This window comes from Notothenia rossii (genome assembly GCF_949606895.1).
Source record: "Notothenia rossii genome assembly, chromosome: 7".
NCBI lineage: Eukaryota > Metazoa > Chordata > Actinopteri > Perciformes > Nototheniidae > Notothenia > Notothenia rossii.
The window spans coordinates 75,676,739-75,699,778 of NC_136905.1; the positions used below are offsets into that span (position 1 = coordinate 75,676,739).

A 23,040-nucleotide genomic window follows, 5' to 3' on the forward strand; every position below is an offset into this window, starting at 1 on the left:
TGTAACAAACATGGCTGACACTGCAGATTTAGATTTAATGGCATCTGTGATGCCAAACTTAAATCTGGCAGAACTTGAATTTGAATATTACTTAAAAAATGCTCTATAGGACGAATTATTATCAACTTTAAAGCCACATCAATAGAGAGTTTATATTGATCAGGGTTTAAAGTTGGTGTAAGTTTAAAACAAGGACTAAACCAGGACTCAAAGAGATGTTTCTTTGATTAAACCGAGTTTAAATCTAAGTTTCGGTGCAACGGATTGTAAAATCAACCAGTATTACATCATAACTTCTTGTCGGTGTGATCATAACTCTTTGTTTCCTAATGGCTCTAGAGTAGAGACAAGTATAACGAGTGTTAAAATGCCTAAGACCAAAGATGTGTTGCTTTGGTTGTCCCTTTTCTTTCATTTCAAATCATATTGTATATTATATTTTGATCTGACATAACAAATCCATGTACAATCTTCTCAAGAGGTTTAGAAGCTTTGCAGCCTTTTATGTGTTTATCTGATGCTGACGCGTTCTCTGTGCTGTCCGTCTTCCAGAGACCAGCTTCCTCCTGGGAAACGCGCAGATCGTGGAGTGGCCCGTAGTTTACAGCAATGACGGATTCTGCAAGCTGTCTGGCTTCCACAGGGCTGAAGTCATGCAGAAGAGCAGCACATGCAGGTAAAACATTTATCTGGTTGTGTTGTGTTTTTATAAAGCAGTGTAAACGTGCATAGCTTTAGTTGTTTAATGCAAAGTAATGATAATTAGTGTGCTAATGGAGCGATAAGTGTTGTAGCTTTCTTCTAATGCAAACATGTTCATGTGTATAATTACTTTACATTAGCATTCACTCTTTTAATGAATCTATATGTCTCCTGTAACCCCTGGGTGTTTTATTTTCTTAATGGTTTTAATTCTTCATGTAAAGTGGAACTAATAAGAACCAATATATCTTTACAGCACCAGCTTCCTATTAAGTTAAAACAGCACTGTGACAAAGTGTCCTTTTTAAAAAGTGCTCCATTTATCATGCAGAAATCCCTGAAAGTTAATTCTGTATTCAGTTTCATCCATTATTCAATTAGTGTGTGAGAAAGGGAGAGTGAAAAGACAAGTGACGACCTCTTGTACCTTCCTGCTTCTGTCGTGATCATTAAAATCATCGCACTGGAGAGCAGTTTACAGGATATTTAGTGTTTCATGTCTTGATCTCTATACTCCTATATCATGCAAAAGACGAGTGATGCTCAGAAAGTCACACTGTAAAGACGAGGAGATCAAAAAAAAAGATGGCACACCGCTGTGTTGGTGTCGGAAATGGATCCAATTTCTTCCTGGTCCAGTTTGAGGATGGTGTCGTTCTCGCCTGTCAGTCAGGACTTTTTTTTAAAAATACGACTCCAAAGGATGACTCCCATCCACCGGTGTCTCTCACATCTGACCTGGGATGAGAGCCTGGACTAGTCAGTGGCTAAAAAGGCTCCTTAAGACTCCGAGTGAGAGCAGTGAGATGCTCTGGACAGCTCTCAGACACTGAAGAGTCACAGAGGGCTCCAACTCACGGTCTGCTGCCAACATGATGCAAGCTGGAGGCTCCTTAATGGGATCCAGTGACATTTTTTTCGGGGGGGGGGGGGGGGGGGGGTCATTTTTGTCCTGCAATACAATTGTATGACTTTGTGACATTGGTGCAGACTCATTAAGGATTCATAATTTATCAACGGTTGCAGAGTTGTACCTCTTTAGACCTCTATAAAGTCAAGTGTTTCAGGGAAAAACCTGAAACCTGACCCCTACATTTGAAATTGAACAAGGGACCATTTAACTATTTAAACACTACAGGAAGAAGCTGATAGTTATTAAAGAGCTTCTTGCTTTGTGTCCCAAAATCCCCAAATTTCCATTAAACTGTATCGTTTATATTTTGAAGTGTTAATGTGGAATGAAATGTCTATAGAGTGGCGAAGTCCCTCCCCTTCCGGGGGACCTCCATGGGACCTTATTTCGGAAAAAGTATTAATTATTAAGTCAAGGGAGAGAGAAAGATTATCTTTCGATCCCGTTTGAATTGTGCCTCGAATTAAACATATGATGTTTGTCAATTTAAAAGATAATTTTGCAAGTAAAAAAAAAAAAAAATGTGTCGTAAAACTGTGAAGTAACACATTTGTTTGTGTGAAACGCTCAATGAACTACAACACACGTCACCAAGATGGCCGTCACTACTGTCTTTTCAACAAAAGGATTGACTACTAGGGTGGCCATCCGTCCGGTTTTAGGTCGGACAGTCCGGTTTTCAATGTCTGTGTCCGTCTGCCGGCGCAGCCTTGAGCCGGACGCTCATTTGTCCTCCTTTTGAGGTGATCCCCATTTTATACTTTTAGGGTATAAAAAAAAAATAGACAATTATACAAAGAAATACAAAAAATAAGTTATGTGTAAGTATATATCCCTGTAAGACTTGTGGTCTTACAAATTATTGGCTGAATGTGATGTCAAATAAATATCTTGTATTTCATTGGTTAATAAACGTAAACAATTAGCCATGTGCTTCTTGACGTCACGTTCACGGCATGGCACTGTGGCACAGAGTGACGTTAGCGCTAGCAGACTAGCTCATGAGCCAACTCCGCCTAGTTAGCGGTAGGTTAAACCGCAGAAATGCCGAAACGAAAGACTTCATTTAATCCTGAATGGTCGAAAGAGCATGGATTCCTCACAAAAAGCCGAAAGGACGACTTCCATGCTTTTTGCACGTTGTGTCGTTGCGATGTGGACGTAAGTAGCAAAGGAAAAGGTGCTGTCGACAGACATGCTAACACAGATAAGCACAAAAGCAACGATCAAAGCGCAGGTGCCTCTTCACTTTTATCGTTTTTCCGTGAAGCTTCATCGCCTCAAGATGACAAAATCTCCGCAGCAGAACTTTGTAAAGTTTATCATGCCGTCAAGCATCACCAGTCATACAGGAGTGTAGACTGTGGAATAAAAGTTGATCGGACAATCTACAACGACTCATCAATAGCAAAAGGGATGACCTGTGGAAAAACAAAAGCCAAAGCTTTGTGCGAAAATATCCTAGCACCCTACTCTGTCCAGACGCATGTGGATTACATAAAAGAAAATGAACTGCATTATTCAGTGGCAAGTGATGCATCAAACAAAGGTACGATCAAGTGTTTCCCCATTGTACTGAGATATTTTCACTTTGAGAAGGGCGTGCAACATGCACTGTTGGATTTTTACAGTGATAGCAACGAAAAGTCGGAAGCTATAACAAATCAGTTGCTATCTAAACTGGAGATGTCTGGACTAGATGTGAAAAAAATGTCAGCATATGCAGCAGACAACGCCAGCGTTAACTATGGAAAACACAACAGTGTTTATCAGAAACTGAAACAGGCTCAAAAAGACGTGCTCGCTGCAAACTGTTTAGCCCATATTCTGCACAATGCAACAAGATATGCAGCAAGCAACTTGGATATTGACATTGAAAATGTTGTGCTTAAGGTGTATAGCCATTTTAGCATCTCAGCTAGCAGAACGGCGCAGTTGAAGGAATTCTGCGAGTTTGTGGAAGTGGAGGAATGCAATCTGCTGCGGCACGTTGTCACGCGATGGTTGTCTCTGCTGCCATCTATTGACAGAATCCTGAAGTGTTGGAGACCCCTGACCAGCTACTTTCAGAGTCTAGGTGAGGAGGAATGCTCCAAGATTTTGTGGAAATGCTTTGGAGAGGATGGCAACGAAGTATCTGAGATGTATTTTCTCTTCCTCAGTCACATTCTGAAAGTGTTTTCAGACTGCATTGAAGCACTCGAGGCCAAATCATTCAGCATAACCTCTCTGTTTAAGGTAATCACTGAACTGAAAGGGAAACTTGAGAGAAGGTTAAAGGACACATTTTTTGGCTTTGCTGTGAACAACAAACTCAAGCAGCTAACCCCTGATCTGGCTAAGAAATGTGAGGCTGATTTTCTTGTTTTCTATGAAAGAGCCAAGAAATACGTGAGTGAAAGGTATGACTTCTCTGAGAACAGCCTTCATAGTAAAGTGTCAAAGCTTGGCCTCACAACTGCTGTGTCCTATGGAGAATACAGTGATGCAGTCCAAGCCTGCAGCCTGAAAGACATTGACATGGATGGACTCTATGAGGAATATGGCATGGTGGAAGCTATTCTCAGCTCTTCAGAAATGGAAGGATGCCACAGTGAGGAGCGGTATCTGAAACTGTTTTCCAAAGCAGAAGTCCCACTTGTGAATCTGAGGAAGATCAGCGCCTACATCTTCTCCATCCCATGTAGCAATGCACATACAGAACGTGTGTTCTCAATGATGACCTCAGCATGGAGAAATGAGAGAAATCGTCTGGATGTGGACAGTGTCAAGGCAGAGCTGCACATTTGTGTCAACTTCAAATTTGAGTGCACAGACATGTACCAGAGACTCCTTACAAATAAAAAACTCTTGGAAGCAGCCAGGAAAGGGCAAAAGTATCGTAAATAGACATTCAACTTGTGGTTAGTACACTAGAGTCTTATTGTGTTTTGAGTGTGAAGGATTCAGTGAAGCCAGGATAAAAACTAAAAGATAATCCCAAAGTGTCCTCCTTTTTGGTGTTATGGAAATGGCCACCCTATTGACTACCCTCACTATCACCACAATGAAACACGTCCAGAAGAATGTCATGCAAAGCTGCCTGCCTTCCTTTGATTCTCTCTGAACTGCCTGGTCTTTTTTTAATGTTTAATGTCAACCATTTGTGCTGATAGCGTGAAGTAGAAAAGATCGCAGATGCTAATTTAGCGTTAGCATTTCTCCCCCGGGCTTAAATTGTGTATTATAGAATGATCACACCGGTGTGACAGTACTCTTCAAAGGGTTCACGAAATATGACTACTACTCTTATGTTACTAATGTTACTTCATGTTAAGGCTAATACAAATGACAAGGCTGTAATGCTAACTAACGTGTTAGCTACTAGCTAGGTAGCTAACTTGATCCAGCCACTCCTGGTCCTTTCATCAGACGGGAAGTGAAAGAACGAGCAAGACCCATTGCTGGTATGATAACAACCTGGTAATAAGCACACAGGCATCTTGTTAAAGTTATCTTATCATAGCCAGCGCCATATAGATAGGTTATATCTATATAGCGCTGATCTTAGCTATCTCTTAGTGGAGGAAAACATTTATGACATCACTTACGCGATTCTGGGATTTGTAGTCTTTCTAGTTGAGTATTTTTCATAGTTTTATATTTCAACAGTTTTACGACAAACTGTGACTTTTTTGACATGGAAATTATTTTTTAAGATTGAAAAACATCATAATTGTAATTCATGGCACAATTCAAACGGGATCGAAAGATAAGTTTTCTCTCTTCATTGACTTCAATGCATAATTTTTCGTGACTTCGCCACTCTATATCATTCTAGTTTCATCATCACCAGGGCCCAGGAGTTCAAAACTTTTAATCCCTATCTGATCAGATCAGATTTGGATTTTGGGGAGTTCAAAACCAAAAAACAGGATTAGGATCACTTTGATATCCGACCAGATCAGGAAATCCAATCCAAGCTTTAATCTGGATCAAATCTTCAAAACGGGTAGTCCAAACCGACAACACAGGATTGGGATCAGTTTAATCCCAAAAAACTGGATTATCCTGATCCCACCAGAGGGGTGGATTTCCAGTGGATTACCAGAGCAAAATGTACTGTACCATTTATTTAAAAATATGTTTCAATATAAATAAGATGGCAAAGTTTGTTAACTGAAATAATACACCATGTTTAGCCTTCATGGCAAATCAATTTTATTTTTCATTTTTTGGTCACATTTGTGTTGGCGTATTCTGTTTTCAACCAAATGTTGATGACATAAATGTTTATGCTCATGAAGGTATCACAACAAAGATTGTCAATCACAAATGTAATTTAAAGAAAAAATACCTTCAACAAAAAAAAAGTCCATCTGTCATCACCTTTCAAAAGTAATTGCGGACAATAGATGTCTGCGATGTGGTCTCTTGTCTTCCTTGTATTATTTTTCATGTCCACTAGATGGCGATCGTTAGGATTAAAGCACTGATATTCAGGATCTAGTCATCTTGAAAAGTCGTAATCTGGATCAGGCTGATCCTATCCTGAATTGCTTTGAACTCCAGGGACAAAATCTGGCCGACTTGTCTGATCCTGGATCACAAAAAATGGGATTTCAAAATCTGATCGGATCTGATTGAGATTAAAAGTTTTGAACTCCTGGGCCCAGGGGTTTCCTCTTAATCAATAAGAAAATTAGCTGAGGGATATTTAAACGTTCTTACTCATTTATTCTCTCTCTGCTTTTATTGTAGTCTTTGCTGAGCGAATCGATCTACTAACAAACAGGGTAGATGCCAAAGTGTCTTTATTTATGAATCATCAGCATTCGTCCACAATTGAAGCTGGCAGAAAACACAAGCTTTTTATTGACATTTTTAATTATGTTCTATTAGTGTCATTTATGTTTCCTTTTAAGTGCAGTGGTTTGTTTGTGACTTCTACCTCTCATTCAGACAATGTGGCGGGACTGTTAATTCACTTTTGGTACAAAAGATTAACTTGTGAGTTCACTAACAACATTTCCAGAGCATTCACAGGTCCAATACATATTAAAAGGCCAATTGATATAAGTCTTCTTCCGTGCATTTGCACGGAAAGATGTAATGTTGCTGTGGGCAGCCATGTTTGGATTTTCCCATTCATGTTTAACACATGCATATAAGCTTTTATACTACAGAAAAAACTCCTTATTAATGACAAAATAAAAATATATAATCCACTAGAAAATATTCTTTAAAACATGTTTTGTTTGACATCCACAAGGTGTAAACATGAACCCAATATTTGGTGTGTGTGTGTGTGTGTGTGTGTGTGTGTGTGTGTGTGTGTGTGTGTGTGTGTGTGTGTGTGTGTGTGTGTGTGTGTGTGTGTGTGTGTGTGTGTGTGTGTGTGTGTGTGTGTGTGTGTGTGTGTGTGTGTGTGTGTGTGTGTGTGTGTGTGTGTGTGTGTGTGTGTGTGTGTGTGTGTGTGTGTGTGTGTGTGTGTCCTTGAAGACACTGCAGCTGTTGGGAAAGCAGCTAATCACTCAGACTAATTATATTAGCACTGATTAAAATGTCCTCAGCCCTTTTTAAGGAATAATTACAACGAAGCCAGGAAATGCAGGCTGCACCAATCCACAATCCTTAACTGTGAACTGGATTCATGCTGCTGCTGAAATAATTTACTCTATAAAACAAGCACAACACTTAATGGGCGCTTCATGGTAAGATAACTGATTGACAATGCAGTTACAAACACTTTGGGTTTACTGTAACACAGAGGGCAAAGATTAAAGCGTCATCTCAGTATTGATTGCGTCTCATTTTGTCTATATCCCTTTCCAGTTTTATGTACGGAGAGCTGACGGACAAGAAGTCCATCGACGAAGTCCGACAGACGTTCGACAACTATGAGTCCAACTGCTTCGAGATCCTGCTGTACAGAAAGAATAGTGAGTGCTCAATACATTCACAACTTCAGCCATGTATCATTGTTTTCATTATCAAATACTCAGTTGAGTGCTTACCTTAGCTGTAAATTTGATCTATAAAATCGAAGGAAATTGCAAAAAATACTACTCTTTTTCTTGCTTTGTCAAACTAACAGTCTAAAACCGAAATACACTGAACTTCCAAGAATTTAGAAAACAGGAAAGCATAAAAACATCACTTTTCAGAAGCTTAAAACAGCACTTTTTAATCATTTCTCAATCTTAGCACTTGTCTTGTTTGTCTGGTTTACCTTCACACTTTTGTATTCATAGCTGTAGTAATATTGATCAGGTTATTTATTTTTTAACACAATACTATGAGGCTTGTTGGTGCTCCAAATTTATTTTGAAGAAGTAGAAGAGACCAAGGTATAGTTTTCCTTGGCTTTTTTCACCTCTTCTTTCAAACATATTTTTTACAGAGCTGCTTTTCTGAAAAATAGAACAAATCTTTTTTCCCACATTTGAGTGTTTGGTTTATTTACTGCTTTTATCAGCACCATTTCTCACATTTGCAGGTAGCTTGATTTAAAAAGCCCACCGTCCACTATCTACTCAGCAGCAAACAGCAGACACAGATAGTTAGAGACCAGTTAGAGAGCATTTTGCGGCTAAATAGTCGGATAAAAAATCGAACTAAAAGTTTACAAAAGTGTACATTGGACTCAATGTATCTGGTGGACACATCATGTGACTCTACAGGGGTGATCATGTTTCTCTCTTACTGCTCAAAGTGAAAATATACAACTATGTTCTCAAAAGTTTGCCAAATAGGTGTTGATATCTCGACGTAATTTCTGCTGTCTTTAAGTGGACAAACATTCAGTTAAAGCTGGTTCATCAACTAATGAATCCTTCGCTTTTTTAGTTGTTGTGGACAATAGAAATCACATCATTATAATTTTCCAGAATTGCTTATGTTGTGTTGACAGTCCTATCTGAATTGAGCAGGACTAGGAATTATTAAGTCTTTGAATATATTTTTTTAATAAGTTACATTTTTTGTTTTGATTTCACTTTTTCTGGAAAGGACTTTTTGCACCATGTTAAAATTCCATTATGTTTTATTATCCATACTCTTCGTGTTCGAGGAACCACTGCTAATATCCGCATAATGGATGGATGGATGTACGATAAAATCTGAATATGAATGATTTAATAAATCCAAATGTATATTAAGTCAAACATATGGATGAAATATATCTTTAACTTGACCTGTTGAAGGTATTCAGTTTGAAGAGTCGTTAGGTCAGTGTGAGAGAGCTCAGACAGCAGTGAGGAGCAGAGTGGACAAAGTGTGCAGACGAAAATATTCCCAAAGGTCTTTGTCTCCTTGGAGCGATCACCTACGAGTGCACCATGTGAGGCGGAAGAGGCAGAATCCATTTTAAAAAGGCTCAAATTTGCTGACAACTCAAGCGCTTTATGGAGGCTGCATATAAATGAAATTGATCTTGACTAGAAACAACTTGTATCCACAGAAATGATGACCGTAAGGTGTGTGAAACTTTGTTGAACTTTCCTAAAAGTGTGTGAGGAGGCAATAAAGTCACGGAAATCTCGGCTAGTTTGAGCAGGAGAAACAGTGAGTTCCCTAAAAGTGATGACCTTAGCATTAAGTTGTTAAAACCACATCAGTTATAATAAGGGTAGAATTAAGCAACGTCATGTGCTGTGGACAGGAAGGAGAGCAGAAGGATCACATTGTTCTTCTTAAAAATGATCGGGGACAGTAGGCGAAGTCTTTTACTTTTATTGTGAGCACGGCTGCATTTGTTCTACAAAATAACTTCTAATATCTTATTTAATGTTAGTCCCCAAATGTCATTTAACAGTTGATTTGTGATGATACTGAAGCTGTGTCACAATTCCAAATAGCTTATCACTTTTAAACACAACTTGAGTCTGCAGTGTGCTTATTCTGGGAACAATTTGAAAGAAAAGTAATCTAGAAAATGTCACTAATTAATTTTTGATTTTGCTGTAGATACAGCACTACACTTCGGCCAATCGATGCAATGCACAAAACATGGAGGACCTTGTGTCGTCGGAATAATAAAACAAATTCTGGTTTTAATTGTCAAAGTTAATTTTTAATTCAGAACAACCTAACATGCAAGTAAAAGCAATGACATTTAGAATGTAAGCGTGGACATTAAATATGCAGTTTTTCAAGAACATGTTGAAATTTAACAGAGATACTTAATTTGTGTACATTAACTCAAGAAAGTACACTTTGAAAGATGGTAAATGTCCATAGTGAATTCATGTCGGCCATCATTGTTTGTTGTATGATATGTTCCTTAAGTTGTTTTCAAACTGATGTTATGTCTTGTAATATACTACAATTATGTGGAGTTTGAGTATTTGTGTTGCCATGTCATCGTAAACTAAGTTTTTAGACTGTTTGTTGGACAAAACAAAACCTTTAAAGATTACATTACATTACATTTAGCTGACACTTTTATCCAAAGCGACTTACAATAAGTACATTCGACTAGGAAGATACAACCTTGAAGAAAACAGAATCATATAAGTACATCAGGTTTCATAGAGCCAAACATTTCAAGTACTGCTCAACTGGCTTTAGATAAGCCAGCCCTTTATTAGTATACAAGTGCTTTGTTAGTCATTCTATCGCTCGAAGTGGAGTCGAAAGAGATGAGTTTTCAGTCTGCGCCGGAAGATGTGTAAGCTTTCTGCTGTCCTGATTTCAAAGGGGAGCTCATTCCACCATTTTGGATCCAGGATAGCAAACCCACGTGTTTTTGCTGACGGGAAAGATGTCATCTTGGGCTCTGGGAAATTGTGATGGGCAGTCTTCACTATTTTCAGAGCTAATTAGGAGTTGAAATGTTCTAATGTCTCTGCAGGAAGTCCGGTTTGGTTCTACATGCAAGTGGCTCCCATCAGGAACGAGAACGACAAAGTGGTTCTGTTCCTCTGCACCTTTAAAGACATCACTCTCTCCAAGCAGCCCATTGAAGACGAAACCACTAAAGGTGAGTGCCTCTCTGCTCCCAAAAGGATCCCTGCACAAACGACAAACTCTCTCTGTGTTTCATCAAAGACTCTTTTTGATACATGCGTTTCATTATGAGATGATACACAGAATAATTTCAAAGAGATAAAGAACAGAAGTTTTTGATAGATTTGAGAACTTGATGATCAGAGTACAAGATGAGCTGTTCACCCCACCACTGGATATCATTTTCAGGGTGTGACTGTCAGAAAGTGAAGAGTTGCAGCAGAAAAGGACCACTTTTGGGGATGATGTGACATTTATGAGCAAATGGCTGGATGTGAGAATAGAAAGCAGGGATCACCAACTCCATTTGTCCAAGAGCCAAAATGTATCCAATGGACGCTTTTGCGGAGCCACTTCTAGGCTACTGTCCCGCAGCTCCTGCCTCTCTGTTGGACTCTGTCGCAGTGGGGCTACTGCTGTTTGCAGGAACTACTTGTTAACAGCTTGTTTCCTGACGGACACACACAGCGTTGAGACCGGTCAGGTAGAGAACGGTCTCCAGTCAGCACCGATGCAGAGTTGCTGTTTGATGGCTTGATAACCCACTCCCCCTCCACACCGCTCCACACTCGTTGGTTTGGAACAGCACTTAATGTGGCGCACCCTCCGCGCAAACGGAGGGGTAGGGTGTAGGGGTAGGATGTAGGGTGTGGTTTGGGATTGGGCCAGTTGATGGTCACTGGTATAAAGGAAGTTGGCTTCTGATAGGACATTTCATTAGGTTTCTTCATCATCTTCCTTCCGCTTGTTGTTCTTCATCATCCTCCCTGATGTTTTTCATACTCTGGATTTTATTCTTCTCCTCCTCTGTGTTTGTGTCTCCCGTGTTTGATTCTATTTGTTTCTCGTTCCCTCTCATCTTCCTTATGTTCTTCTCAGTCTCCATCGTGACCTTTGTCCTCTTCTCTTCCTCCTACCTATGTTATTTTTAGGGCCTGTTGTATTCATTTTTGAAGACCAAATACCCAACATACTGGATGGAGTTTTGTGTAGAACGATTGAAATAATCTTTATCGGTTTTCATGAAATATCTTAAAATATATTGACTGGATTGCCATTAACTTTGGAACAGAAATTCTCACGATGATTTGTAGTAAATCCCTCCTTCCACCTTTGTGTCAAAAGTGTTATTTTTCCAGTTGAAATACCAGAAAAAACATGTTTAGCTTCGTTTATGCTAAGACGCTAAACTAAGCTACACATCAGCATTGTAATTTTGAACATACACAACTGAGCTTCCTCCTCACTGGCATTTTCATACACTTGTTTTTGTATTTCTTTCTTTCCTTTCTAGTTTCTCTTCCTCTTTCTCCTTCAAACCGATGACCCCTTCTTCTTCCTGCCCTTTTCCCCTCTTCGTTCCCTATGAGAAGTCTCAGAACATTCTCCCTTTCTGCATGTCTTCTTCCTCCACACTCTTCATTTCATGCCGAGCTGCGGCTGGATAAAAAAGAGCGAGTCGCGTTTCCCTGTGATGCGAGAACGTCTCGAGCTGTCAGCTTTGGTTTGAGGAGGTTGGGATGCTGTCAGGAATCACGGGAGATGTGGGTGGTGTTGTCTTCTGTGCCCTGACTGATGCACAGTGTCAGCTTCCTGCCTGAGGAGTTGTTCTCGGCACCGCTGAGCGGGTGTGTTTGCCCTTTGACAAGGATCCCTCACCCTTCCCCCTTTTTAATGTGCACGCTACACTCAAACATGTGTGTGTACATGCATACCACCGTGCTGCAGAGACCTGCCTTCAGTTGTCTTGTGATTTGTTTTTTCGTTCATTATGTTTGCTCAGCGACACATGAATAACATGGGTTTAACATGCAATTATAGAGCTTGACTGAAAGTCATATTGTCACATCAGTGTTCGGACGTCTCTGCCAGCTAGCTGCTGCTCCTGATGATGTGACAAACTTCAGATTTGATTATTTAATCCTTCCTGATTTGTAAAAAGAAAACACGAGTTCAGCAACAGTTCAATCAAAGTAACAGGACAAACGGTTCTCCAGGAACCTATCTTGCATTTGCACTCACATACTGTACAGTTAGCCTTCTTTTAGGTCATAATGTGGTCATTTAAAAAGTTAAGATATTGAAATAGCTGTGTGACTCGTAATTCATTTCTTGTGAGATTTTCACACATTTCTTAAATTAAAGTTTTGAAAATGAAAGATTATCTGCACTATCAAACCAGCCAGTAAGGGAGGGACCTTTTCAAACCTTGGTGGATGACATTTTTAGATCCTTTAATTAAGTACAAGTAAAAACGATTTGATCTTAAATGGTACATGGACTGTATCGATTAAATTCAACAAGTCATAATTCAACCAATCACACCCCATTCATACAGAGCTGTGCCATTTGCTCAAATAAGCTAATATTCCAACACCGTTCGTTCGTATACACGACATGTTGACTTGAAGGGCTGGAATCGAACCCACAACCTTCCCATTGAGGTAAAACCACACTACCTCACATCCACAGTAGCATTTATACTTAAGTACAAAAGGGCTAGCGTCAAGATGAACTTGATGGTTAGCTTCAAAGAGTAAGTTCTCATTTTTCAGATGTAATATCTGTAGTGTTAAATAATGTTCTTTCGTAAAAGTATGTAATTTCGGAATAAAGTTCAGTTATATTATAAACTAAATGTACTTAAAGTATCAAAGATCTCATTATGCATATGGAATATTTTCACAGAAGAGCATTTTAATGTTGCAGTTTCTTAACCTGCAGCCAATTTAATAAGTATTGCATCATATGATTTAGACATCATGTGTTTTTATATATAAAAAGTAACTATGAGGGTTAAATCATTTTGATTTGATTAGATTTATTTCGAATGTGTAAAACAATAATACAAAAATGTAACATGAGAATTATTATACAATACCAAATTAATCAGTGTCAAATTGATATACAAAAATATTACTGATTCTAAATTATGTAGAAACAAATAATCTACTTAATTACACATCCGAAAAGGGGTGGGAAGAAGTTTACACTTATTTAATCCCATCCCCTTCTCCCAAAAACTAAATTACTAACATATACTATATATATATATATATATTTATTTTATTTTAATTTTTTCTTAAAGAAATATATTATTGAAACATAAAACAACAAATAAATAAACAAACAAATAAGCAGATAAATAAACAAACAAATAAAAAAACAAATCCATAACAGAGGTAAATGATATTCAAGAAAAGATAAAATAACAAACCAAATAAATAAATAAACTGCAAACACCCAGTTATGATTAAACAACGTCATCTCTGTATCTTGTTAAAATGGTGTCCTTATACTTTTTTTTTAAAGTGCCATGTCATGCTTTTACGGTTATTACCCGTCCCCTTGTGTGTTATGAAGTAAAAAAGCCTCAAAGTGCACCCTGTAGCGAGTAAAACTCTAACACAGTCTATGCTGCCCCAAAACGCCTCGTTGGAGTTTTTTCATTTCCCATTGTTTGCTTCCTGGGTTCTGTGACGTGTGAACACCCAAATCAACAATAAATGACCGGCCCAAATGGACCAATCCGCCGAGCACCTCACACACCAGGATCCCTTGGCTAACTAACAGGGAGTCCCATTGACTTGCATAGAGCTCCCTGAACGCTGGTAATAGACGAGTTGGGATCGCAGAGAAATGCTCTCCGCAGACCCATTCTCACAGCGTTGTAAACCTTTTTCTGACTCAATATCAAGCCACACTTATTGTTTTTACTTCGGCTGTGAGTGTTTGTGTGTGCTCAGGATGAGTTTCGCTTGTTGTCGCTGTATCGCCGACCCGGAAACCTTTCCGCTCCTCGCAACAGCTCGCAGCAGCTCGCAGCAACAAGCCTCGCAACGTCCCGACCAATCAGAGCAAACTAGGCTCACAGGGAGGGGAGGGGGGGGGGGGGGGGGGGCAGGAGCTCCAACAAGCCATTTAGGACAGAGTGAATATCTGGTGAATACACATACTATACAGAGATGCTGAATGAGAAACCAATGTGATTTTGGAAAATTGCACAATTCAAATCTATTCTAGTATACCTCAACAATGGAAATATGTTCAGTAGGAATGGCCATGACATGGGACCTTTAAACAGTTTTAAGTTCAGACATCCCTTGAGCTCCTCATTTAAATTGTTCCAGAGTGTAATAATAGTGGTAACAGAAAGAAAGTATCATTTTTGCCACTGAAATGTATTGGAGTAGAAGTATAAAGTAGCATAAAAAGGAATTATTAAAGTAAACTAGAGAATACAATTCCTGAAGAAATTGCTAGTGGGAATGCTTTATGCTGAAAAGCTGACGCTAAATTGCTATGCTGAAATGTAATGTGTAAAAAGAAGAAAGTGAAGAATTTAGATTGAAATTATACATGAACACTGGGGGCTTGAATGTGTGATATGAGAAGAAAAGAAAGTACAAAGGCTTGGAAAAGCAGCAGAATATTTGAACTGCAAACTTTTGAACTAACTTGATGGTGAATGATCTGTCGCCATGCCAACGGCATTTGATGACATCCCATAATACGCTTAGATGCGTTGATGGCTGCATCGTTACCAAACCTGTGAAGTTTTGGGCCGTTTGGAGCATTTTCCCTGAAGTTATAAGACAACTGTGTTTCATGGTGAGCATTGTGTTGCCATGGCAACGGCATTTGAAGAAATCTCAAAACTGTCACGTAGATGTCTTCACGGCTGGACTGTTAGCACACGTGAAGTTTGAGCACTTTTTGAACATTTTAATAGGAGTTATAGCGACATCGTCTTTTATGGCGAGGGATGTGTTTCCATGGAAACGGCATATGATGAAACCCCATAATTGACGTAGAGCTGTTGAGGGCTGGACCGTTAACCATTATCTGAAGTGTGCTGCTGTTTTGACCCTTTTCATAGGCGTTACAACAAGAAGTCGTGTTTTATGGCGAGGGATGCGTTTCCATGGAAACGACATATGGTGAGATGTCAGATTTGACGTAGAGCTGTTGAGGCATGGAGAGGTGATATACAGGTGAAGATTGTGGGACGACCGGTCCGTGTCCATTGGAGCTACAACGACATCGTGTTTTATGGCGAGGGATGCGTTTCCATGCAACAGCCTATGGTGAGGTCTCAGATTTGGCGTAAAGCTGTTGAGGCATGGACCGGTGATATACAAGCAAAATTTGGGGGACGATTGGACCGTGCCCATTGGAGTTACAGCGACATCGTGATTTATGGCGAGGGATGCGTTTCCATGGAAACAGCATATGATGACACCCCATAATTGACGTAGAGCTGTTGAGGGCAGGACCATTAACCATTATCTGAAGTGTGCTGCTCTGAGCATGTCAGCTGGAGTTATGACATCATCGTGTTCCATGACACAGGTGTTTATATTTGAGCTAATGACGTGTCCAGAGATCAAGGGTTTCCATGGTGATCAAATAAATGTGGCAAAGGCTCAAATTTGTTGAACAACACACTTGTAACAGGTTTGTTAATTGACCAAAAAATATGAACAGTTGGAAGATTGAAAATGGGATTATTATTAGGATTATTTGTAGGTCATTGAAAAGTAGAATCATTTTGAAAGATGCGAACATTGAAGTTTCTATTTTAGAAAAGCTGATACTGTAGTGCATCGCTGGTTTTAAAAGTGATTTATAAGAGTCATGTTTAAAGATGTGCAATACTCAAAACGTTTATAAATATCTGAGTATGTGTAATTAGTTATTTGAAAGATTAACTCACATAGCAACAGTCACACGTGTTATATAAGCGGTGTGGCTGAGTACTTTAAGGGTTCATGAATAGAGGGGACTTGAATGTGAAATAAGAACAAGAAAATAAAAGTCTAAATGCATGAAAAAGCAGCAGAATATTTGAACTGAAAACTTTAGAACTAAAAGCATACGTCACCAATAATGTCTAAAATATGTGGAACATGTTGAAGTCAGTATGAAGTCTCCATTCGACGGAAAATAATAGGCTGAGACAGTCTGTTAAACTCCAGTGACCACGTCATTAGTTTGCTACTCTGAGCATGTCAGCTGGAGTTATGACATCATCGTGTTCCATGACACAGGTGTTTATATTTGAGCTAACGACATGTCCAGAGATCAAAGGTTTCCATGGTGATTAGTGAGAGAAAAGCATTTTCATTGTTCTGAATGAGAGATAAACCTCTTACATGTGAGCGTTTTGTTGAAGAACCGCAACAGATATCGGTGAAAGTTCAAAGTGTGAAGCATGTCAAGAAACTCGAGCATCTGAAGTGTACTTTTTGTGTACTTTCGGGTTAATAATGTGGCCTTTTTGGCAGATTAAGTAAAGGTGTGCGGCTGCTGTGGTGGGGAAAGGTGAGGCTGAATTTACAATGGAGTTTAATGGAGACATGTTGAAAGTTTTTGTCACTTCATGCCCTCAAGAGGCATTTTGTTTAATTATTTTGCTTAATTTATTTCTATCTTTCAAGCTACAAGATGTTTTAAAATTATGTCTCAGGAATGTATGGTTTGGGAATTATGGCAGGTTTAAAAGAAAATATGAAGGCAAAATTAAATCTGTCCTCCACTCTAGCTGTGACTTCACGCACTCTAAAATCTGAAGAAGGCCTCTTTACCAAGGTCTGAACAATGTTTAATATCTGTAAAAGTAAGAATCAGATTTCAAAGTTGTGTTAGACGAATAATGTCAGAAAGATGTGACATTTTAAAGTTGGAATGAGGTTTCTGAGTGAAAGTATGAAGGACCTGTTAGCAGTTGAAGAAGGAGCAGTTAGCAGATGAAGTTGCATGAAGATTATTGAAGTCTGAAGAGTTCTCCATTGACTTACATGTTCAAAATGGGATGTATTATGGGATGTATCTCTGGAATTATGAAAGTTATGAATGATAAAAGTAATAGCCATTGATTCCCGACCGAGCTGAACATTTTGATGTTTGAACGGAGTTTCTGCGAGGTTCAATGTGGGAGAAGAAGCAGCGCAAAATAACCCGGCGGAATAATAAATATTTTTTTGCGTAGCATAACAGATAGTTGGAATGCTGTGTCAGCATTCCCACTAAATTACAATTATGTCAAAAATAATACTGAGTAATAGTACTTAGTTATATTTCCCCCAAAAAATCATGTCGGCTGCATTTGGCCGATGGGGTTTGAACGACATGCTGCTGCCAGACTGTAAATACTACCATGTACTACAGCATTACTGAGGCCACAGGGAGGACACACTGGTCACAGAGCGGCGTAGCGGCTGCAGTTGAACCCACCAGATGATTACAGAGAGGGGGGGGTGGTTGTGATGGAGGGAGATTCGCTGCTGCAGGCGTGGGCAGCTGAGCTTGAGCTGCAGACGGAAACTCGCTCTGAGTCTCGTCTCCGGCTGCTCCGTCGGCTCGGCACGCCACAGCACATCAGCATCATCTGAGAGATCTGCTGCACATGTCTATCCTCAGCGTAAAATGACTGCATGGATTTACATGTGTGTGCACTGTGTGTTAAGGCTGATGTTCTGTCTTTATTGACCCCTCCTTTTACTTGTCTTACTCTATGCATTATGTATGGTTACTCAAATAAATGTTCTGCGTGCATAGCCACTAGTATTGTTTTTATAGTTATGCCTCGCAAGTAATTGTCCAGCAGTCAAGCTTCTGTTCAATTGAAATGAAACAAGCATTAGCATTTAGCCTGTGTGACTGGAATGGAGAATGTAAACAAATAAAGTACATTTTCAAAGCACAAAAAGCAGATCTAGGTTGTTTTACATTGTCTTTCTTTGTCAGGTAACACTGGAGTCAGTGGCCATGACTTGTGAAACAAGGTTAGATATTTTTGACACAATTGTTTCCTGGTTATGAATTAAAAATGGAATATAATTTGCTGCGTTTATTGCCACGTGTTGTTGTTGTTACAGTTAGGCCCCTGGCAGTATATAGCAGCTACAGTAAACATTTTCAGTATCTCAAATCCTGTAGTAAGACAGAACGAATATAAAGAAGAGCAAAGCTAAACATGTGGCAGAGCAAAACAGAGGCAGTGCTCACTGTTTGCTTTGTCAGCACCTTTTTAAAGCTTCACAGACGGCAGCTGCCTCGGGCGAGACTACATTTCAGGTAGACGTCTGACCAAGACAAAACACTTTAGCGGATAAATCCTATAATTGTACTCAGTACATTAGTAGTTGGACATTGTTTAATGTTGTATACTATTGTATTGAAGATTGAGGATTAGAAAAATGTTCTGTAAATATTAGACCCTATCTACATCGAGAAATGTAAAAATACAGAAAGAAGTTGAGTTAGTTTGACTTCAGAGGAAAATGAAATTGCGTTATTAGTTGGTCTTTAATGCTTTTTGCAAACATTGGAGCAAAGCCTGCAAGCTAGTTCAGGTAGCAATGTTTTTTGCTGAAAAGGACTACACTTGCATCTCTCAATAAGGATTGTGTAAAGTATTCTTTTCAGCACCTTGTCTAAATGTGTCTGGACTTCTGTGCCCATGTCTTAACCTCAGTGACTTACCGACCTCTTCTCCTCCTTTACCTAAACATCCAACCTGATTGTAAGTGTACTTGTCTACAAACCTGAACAGCTCAACATGTTAAGGATAATTTAATCTCATTGGACGATAGAAGTTTGTGCAACAACATGTGCTGAAAGTCCCATTTTGCTTATGAAGAGACGGTAGAAGTTTTGGATGAGTTTAGAAGACTAATCTTGCATCTTAAGGAAAGAAGCTTAGCATCAACACTGCTACATGTTGAATATTAATAGTGTTTTAGGGCCTGTTTGCTGAGCATCTTTCTGCTGAAGGACAACCCGCGCTGTGAATTCAGTCCGAGCCGTCCTCGGTGTGGAACCGCTGATCAAAATTTTCGAAATCACTCTGTTGGTGCGTGCACCACTTCTGCTTTCCTGTTATCTTTTGCCCCGGCATTTGCATTTTTTTTAATTTCCACTTCCATTGTGTTCCAGTATGATAAATCAAACAGTGTTGCATTTTTGAGGGAAGCCATAGCAGCAGCATTTATATTAACCGTAAAACCCCCTCTTATTTACGGCAGTTTCCCTCACGCTTTATGTGCGGTCCTTTTGTCCTCATGTGTCACTTTGTGCAGTGGGAGCCTGTAAGCTGTCACTATGTATTTACATGAATTCAACCAAGACAAATTCCTCCATTTTACTCCATGATGAAAGGGGTTCTGGGTCTGCTTTCCGAGCATTAGAGCGTGGTACTCTCAAATGCATGCACTCAATACAGTGGATTATGCAATCTCTGCTACTATATGGGCAGTATACTGTTGAAAAAGCACTTAAGACCTAAAGTAAACAAACTAATACTTTGATGGAAAACTACGCCATTGCAAGCAAAAAGTCCTGCAGTCACACTTCTGCTTCAATGAAATCAAACAAGCCTTAGCATTCAGCCTGTATGACTTTAAAATGAAAAATAAACACAAATGAAAAGTTGCATTTCGAAGCAAAAATTTACTAGTCGCTAATGTTTGGTACCTTTTTAGCTAGCGGATACTGGACCTAATTCAGTGTTTATTTATTTGTTGTATTGATTAAGCATTTACCAGATCGATATTTGGTTTAAAAGAAGTTAGACACGTTTGTTTCCTGAATGGATATTCATTAAATACTCACGATTTCTTATATTAAGACACAAAAATAAGTAAAGTAATGTCGTTTTTATAAGTTGTTGCTTTACGTGACTTTTAGGCTGCGCTTATGTTTCCAGGATAATCTTAACTCGGAAATGATGATAAACACAGTAGAATGTGAGTCATCCGAACAGTTGAGACTTTTTGTCCTTCTTCTCGTTAGCTTGCATATTTAGATTTTATAATTTCACAATGATTCCAATAAAGTGAATCAGACTACCTTTGTTAGTCCCACAGAGGGGACATTTACGTTGTTACAGCAGAGAAAGAGCCAAAGACAGCTTAATGTTACATATGGTACATGCATCAAAAAGTATTAAAGTAAAAAATCAACAACAAAGACTATAACACCACTTGCTGTTAAATACCAATCAACTATGTGCAATATGTGCTATTTGTGCAATATATACATATGCCGTTAATAACTGTGCAATATATACCTGGCAGCTAAATCCTAAGAACTGTTACAGGATGTATATTTTGTAAATTGTTTAACTTTTAATTTGATTATACAACAACTTTTTTTTTTACTTTAAATACTTTTTGTATGCATGTAACATTAAGCTGTCTTTGGCTCTTTCTCTGCTGTAACAATGCACATTTCCTCTCTGTGGGACTAATAAAGGTAAACTAAAGGTCCCAGTGGGAACTAAGTACGGCAAAGTACTTGGTGTGAAAAGCGGCTAATGCTTTCAAATGCCAACAATACAATGTACAACATATAATGAGAGCAGGCATTATACTGCAGCAATTTCAACCCAAGAAATGATCTATAGTGATTCAGAGCCACGTTTAGGTATTAGCATTTAGAAAAACTCATGAATGAATCCGCATTTGAAGTGTAGATGTTTTTTTACACAAAAGCAAGTAAAGCAGTTGCCCTGGAGGGAAGTCAAGTGATCAGGACTCAGGATAAACTGTGGATTAAGTATACGCTTTGTATGAATCCTATACGAGTCGGTGTTGTTTGGCTTCTTTCACACAGAGGAATGAATGGATGAATAAAAGAGTGGAGGAAGGGGTGGGGGGGGGGGGGTTGTACAGACGGCTGGAGGCCTGTGGGTTAAAAGCTATTTCAAAGTCACTTTTTATTTGTAATGGTCCCTTCAAAGAGCCGGGTCGATCCCGATCAGTGACTACTGTATGCGCTGTGCCTCTGCTGTGCCACCCTCTGCCCTTTCAAACATTTGATTTTATTTTTAGAGCAGTGAAGCAGGAGCACCCGTAACTGTGTTTGCTTTCATTCAGCATCGATGGGGACTGAATTATTTAGAAAGAGTGCATGCTCAGAAGTAAAGGTTTTAATATCATAATCAAAGCTAGCTCTAACAGTTTGGACAAAACAGGAATGGACATTTCAATAAACAGTATCATAAAATGCTTATCGACCACTAGAACAGAAGTTTAATCACTTTATTAATAACTGGCATTGAGATGAAAAATAACAAAGTAGACATTTTAAGTTAAAGCAAAAAAAGTGATGTTTTTTCACAATATGATTAGATTTAACCTTATTTAGTTAGTGTTTAACCAAAAGGGCAAAAGACGGGCAGTAAAGCACAGTGTCATTTCTATGTATAGTATAATATGACGGATATGAAAACTATATACAGTAAAAACTGTTCTAATAAGTATAATCACTATTAGCACTAGTCTAAATATTAAATACGCCTTGGAAGTACAGTAGCAGAAATATACAGTAGACACTATACAGTAGTATAAATATAAATACACTATAGACCACACTTTGGATATGACACATTTAAAATATGTCCAATATCAATTCTAGTATTGAAATACTCTTTTGCAGCATTTACGTACATGTACAGTTATAACCCTTCCAAGTCCAAGTTTATCTTGCAATTATCTCCCAGACCATCCTGACTCAGCCACTAAACATAACTTTTTTAAACTTTAAAATGTACCCTGAGGAAGTAGTTTCCCCCCTAAGCTTAATTTTCACCAGACAGACATATGCTAAACGTGTATAGTTCTTGTTGTATCGATCCCCTGAAGGAGAAATTCTCCTTCATCTCCCGCCTACACGCGAAGGTCAAAGAAAATCTGAAGGCTCTAGAGTAGAAACCCTGCAGCTTCTGGACATTCAGATGCATTTGAAGATGATTCCTGCAAAACCAAGGCAGGGCTAGTGGTGCGATTACATTGTGCCGGGTTAGATATGAACTCCCACATGGGAATAACAAGTATAAAGGGAAGCTGTGGGAATATTTTGTAGCTCCAGTAAATTCCCATTGGAGTCATTAACTTAATCACAACACTGACTGAGTGCTAATTGTGTTTGTGTGCATAAAAAAACAAAGCCAGCTATGTTCTGATGCATGTTATCTAATATGTGTTTAATGCCTCCTCTCTGCAGGATGGACCAAGTTTGCACGGTTGACTCGGGCGCTCACCAACAACCGCAACACGCTGCCGAAGCCTCCGCCCATAGACCATCATGAAGTCAGCCACAAACCGTCCAGACTGGCGGAGGTGAGCACTCACTTACTTACTGCCATACCCGTCAAACTGTACACTATACTAAGGTTGTGTTGTTTTTGGCTGCTGTCTTGAAGCAGTTTGCAAGAAATATCAATGTACTGTAACCATAGAAACCATTTTTAATCATGCCAACTTGCCAGTTCTCTCTCTCAAGTGAGAGTGGAAGGGGTGCTATCATGCTTTTTGGGGTTTTCCCTTTCCTCTAGTGCAGGGGTGCCCAATACGTCGATCGGTAGTGTGGGTAGATCGTATGGCATTGAAATTTTTTTTTTTCAAGTTAGCCTATCATCCATCCTTACAATG

The 23,040-nt window shown here is 39.1% G+C and overlaps 1 protein-coding gene across 2 annotated transcripts in view; it reads left to right on the plus strand.

The window, feature by feature from the left end:
• kcnh5b (potassium voltage-gated channel, subfamily H (eag-related), member 5b) overlaps positions 1 to 23,040 on the plus strand; it is a 142,106-nt gene that overhangs the window by 21,761 nt on the left and 97,305 nt on the right. Inside the window, exons 2-5 of one of the 2 annotated variants that reach the window (XM_079641236.1) lie at positions 553 to 676; positions 7,430 to 7,536; positions 10,449 to 10,577; positions 22,613 to 22,728. In XM_079641236.1, coding sequence (XP_079497362.1) covers positions 654 to 676; positions 7,430 to 7,536; positions 10,449 to 10,577; positions 22,613 to 22,728 — 375 coding nt within the window. In that variant the 5' untranslated portion in view covers positions 553 to 653. Of the gene's footprint in view, positions 1 to 552; positions 677 to 7,191; positions 7,309 to 7,429; positions 7,537 to 10,448; positions 10,578 to 22,612; positions 22,729 to 23,040 lie in introns of those variants that run through there. The other variant, XM_079641237.1, reaches the window with a different exon arrangement.